Here is a 3,723-nt window from a genome sequence, read left to right as displayed (position 1 = left end):
TTTTATTTTTTTTTTTTTTTTTTTTTGCATTGTAATAAGTTTTAAAAATTTTATTGTTAGCTACTGTCCAAGATTTTAAGGAATTAACTACTGGTGGTTTTGGATGGATACAAAATCTCATAGATATAGATCATTATTTTATATTACCTTCTCTATTTGGACTTTCAAACTTAGCTATATTAGAGGTATGTATAGAAATATTTATTATATTAAATTTATATAATATTAATATCGATATTATTTTATTAAAATTATATACTTTTTCAGATAAATCAAGTATTATTTCATGTAAAAGATTCAAAGTTTAGTAGAATTTATAAGAATTTCTGTAGAGTACTTATAATTGGTTTTGTACCATTAATAGCATGTTTGCCATCGGTATGTTATATTTTTAAAAATGAATAATCTAATTTTTTCTAATATATATTATATTAAATCGTAAATCAAATATTTCAGTGTTTATCATTGTTTTGGGTCACCAATAATTGCTGTGCAATAGTATATAATCTATTGCTTCTATCTCCAAAAGTTCGTCGATTAGGAAAAATACCTAAAACCGATTCTGAACTCAGGCGTCCATATACGGAATTGTATAAACGATTATTAGAGAAATTATATTTAAGGAAATTTTTAGCATAAACATAATGCTAATGTAACATAGAAATAAAACTGAATATCTTTTTTCTCATATCGATGTATAATTTATTAAAAAAGATAATAAAGAAATAATTATTAAAGTATTATTAATAAATATATTATAAATATATTATATTATACGATATTGTAATATTATATATTACAATATTAATTGTAAGATTTATTTCATCTATGATTGATCCGCACCTTTGATCCTGATAGAACTAAGGTCGTAAAAAGTGTTTATGTTTGATTGTAAAAATAAAAGATGACAAAAAAAATTCACTTCTGGTGATAACGCATTAAATCATATTCATAAGCATTTATGCTTAGAAGATACGTATATATAAAATTCACTTCATTAACAAACAACATACTTCAACGAACGGATTTGAAAGAAACAGAAATCATGGCTAATATCAAGTTTTTCACATTTTTGCTGTGCATCATTCTCTGTGTCGATTTCTTCTGTAAATTAGCGACAGTGCGTATATTTCGTTTTAGTTATCAATTTATTACTAACATTTTAATAATTCGTATATTTTGGTTCAATTTGTGATTAAATTTTAATTATAATATGATACTTACTTTATATATATATTATCTATAATAGATTTATTAATTTATACATATTGTTTCAATAATTTTTAGGGAGAAGTTTATCCTTATCCAGGCGATTGCTCAAAATATCAACATTGTGATAATAGTGGTTGTTTTATTCTAAGTTGTGGCGCAGGGACAGAATTTAATCCAAATATTGGTACATGTGATTATCCTTTGGCAAATCGGGGGGACTGTAATAATCGATATTAAAATTTTAAAATATTTATGAAACAGTCATAATGTATACAGTATATATACATATAACATAAATTTACTATACGATACAAATTTTTGTTTAGAAATTATTGTTTTTGAAATAAATATCTTACTTATAAAATTACGTTAAATATAACAGAAATAAAATAAAATAATGTTTCCATCGAATGTATATCAAAATTGATAATCATAATTAAAAAGTATATTCATACATAATTATGTAAACAATATGTCCAATAAAAATTTTAATTTTATTTTAAGATTTTATAAATGATTATAATAGAATTGTTATCAATATCTTTCCCAATCTTGGCACAACTAAAATCGTAAAAAACTTCGTTTTATTTTACATATGATTATCAGAAATGATGATTACGAAGAAATTCATAATATTATATGCTATAAACATTTTTATAGCATTCATCATTTTCCTTGTTATATTTCGAAGATATTGTATAAAATCCATTTCATCAAAAAGCATATTTTAAAGAATGAATTGAAAATTACAAGAATAAATTACACAATTATAAGAACAATTATCATAAAATCATGGTTAGTATCAAATTTTCTGTACTTTTATTATGCATTATTTTTTGTATCAGCTTCTGAAATAACAATTAAATGTATATTATAATTATACAATATAATTTTTATTTTATACTTTTATAATTTTTTGTGATATTTATTATATAATTATTCAATCATTATAATTTATGATACGTTTAAATAAATAAAATTTATGAAATTTATACTATTAATATATTATCAATATGGTTTAAAACTCAATAATAAGGATTTTTTGTAACATTGAATTGTTTGAGCTTGTTCTCGTTTCCCTATTAAAAGAAAATAAAACAATTTTATTTAGTTTAAATAAAAACTTATTATTCCTAGAAGAAATATTATGGACTATAACTGACTCATTGTTATTCCAATGAATATCGTTGTTAATTCTTCATTTAACCATGGTTAAATGGTTTAACACTGGCTGCAAAAAGTATAGAAACGATCTTCATTCGTATGTCAAGCAAATCATTTAGTAAAATATTTTGAAAAAAAAAGACATTAAATAAATAATTTTCTCAATCATTCATTAAAAATTTTTATACTGTGCATTTAACTGCTATAATTTATAGTCACATTAAGTATAATACGTTGTTATATTATAACAAATATATATCAATCAGTTTTGCATGCGAGAAAATGACATTTCGATCGTTAATCTTATTATGTGCATTTTGATCGTTTTCAGTGCTAAGAGTGAAAGTGGTAAACATGAATATAAACGATATCTGGTTTATACGAACCGATCCAATTCGATTTCTTCTATCACGAACATCGTGTATATTTTCACATTCTCGTACGATTTCTACTATCGATAGTTGCTCTTGAGACCAGAAGCTATTTTAGAATATTATTTATCATCCATTTTTTAATAATTATTATCACTTTTATATTACTTCTGGATTACTGTATAATATAAAAAATTAAAATTCTTTTATTTTCAAACATTTTTAATTGTAAACATATATCTATAATCTTTCTATCCATTACAATTCTATCCATTATAATCTTATATACAAGATAAATCGAGGAGGTTAAAAGATCGACACAATGTCAAAATTAGATTTTCCTTAAATATTCTTTATCTTTTATATTCAACTGTGATTTCTATCATCCTTCATATTCGTTCACAGGAAGAATTCAAATTAAAAGGATTGCAAAAAATAAAAAAAATAGTTGGTATGCCGGAATAGAAGTATAGTGCAACGAAGAAAATCTAATTTATCCAAGAAACATGCAGCTTCTTCGTTCATTCTTTTTCTGGCTTCGTTCATCGAAGAAGAACATTTTTTGAAAATGTTTCAGATCGTGTCGTTTAATCATCCATCTATTTATCACGCATCCACGAAAATATATAACATAAAAATAACGAGATCACGAAGAGACAGAAGATATTTCCTCCGATTGTATCATTCGATTATTCATCCATTTCTCGCATTTATATATCAACAAGAAAAATATAACGTAACACTACTAATAAAATCACGAAAAAAGTGAATCATCGTGCGTAGAATTTCTTATTCCTTTCCAACCACTTGAATGTTTTCAGCGGCCTCTTTATCAGATCCCAGAGTCTGATTGTTGTCAACGAGGGCCAATTTGTTCTCTCCGGAGTCAATTGGCAAACAGTTCTGTGTACATTCGTTTTATTAACGTGTTGATAAAACCACACTAGCCTCTCTCCCTTCCACCAAATAAGATTCT

At 24.3% G+C, this 3,723-nt stretch overlaps 2 protein-coding genes across 2 annotated transcripts in view; both read left to right on the top strand.

Annotated features, from left to right (window-relative positions):
* Positions 1-1,121, top strand: part of LOC102678845 (cytochrome c oxidase assembly protein COX18, mitochondrial) — a 2,410-nt gene extending 1,289 nt beyond the window's left edge. Inside the window, exons 4-6 of the mRNA XM_031509964.1 lie at positions 39-185; positions 268-378; positions 457-1,121. Of these exons, the coding sequence (XP_031365824.1) occupies positions 39-185; positions 268-378; positions 457-639 (441 nt within the window). The 3' untranslated portion in view covers positions 640-1,121. The remainder of the gene's footprint in view (positions 1-38; positions 186-267; positions 379-456) is intronic.
* Positions 940-1,461, top strand: LOC116185488. Its single transcript, XM_031509966.1, has 2 exons — positions 940-1,120; positions 1,288-1,461. The coding sequence occupies exons 1-2, from the start codon at positions 962-964 to the stop codon at positions 1,447-1,449; spliced, it is 321 nt and encodes a 106-aa protein (XP_031365826.1). The 5' UTR covers positions 940-961; the 3' UTR covers positions 1,450-1,461.
* Positions 1,462-3,723: the final 2,262 nt, after the last annotated feature.

This window comes from Apis dorsata, unplaced genomic scaffold, assembly GCF_000469605.1.
Source record: "Apis dorsata unplaced genomic scaffold, Apis dorsata 1.3 scaffold_194, whole genome shotgun sequence".
NCBI lineage: Eukaryota > Metazoa > Arthropoda > Insecta > Hymenoptera > Apidae > Apis > Apis dorsata.
The sequence above is the reverse complement of the archived record's forward strand: the minus strand, read 5'-3'. Positions and strand labels throughout refer to the sequence as shown.

Coding starts and splice junctions, on each gene's coding strand:
- LOC116185488 (XM_031509966.1), top strand. CDS start 962: ATGCTTAGAAGATACGTATATATAAAATTCACTTCATTAACAAACAAC. Junction 1,121..1,287: donor TCTTCTGTAAATTAGCGACA/GTGCGTATATTT, acceptor AATAATTTTTAG/GGAGAAGTTTATCCTTATCC.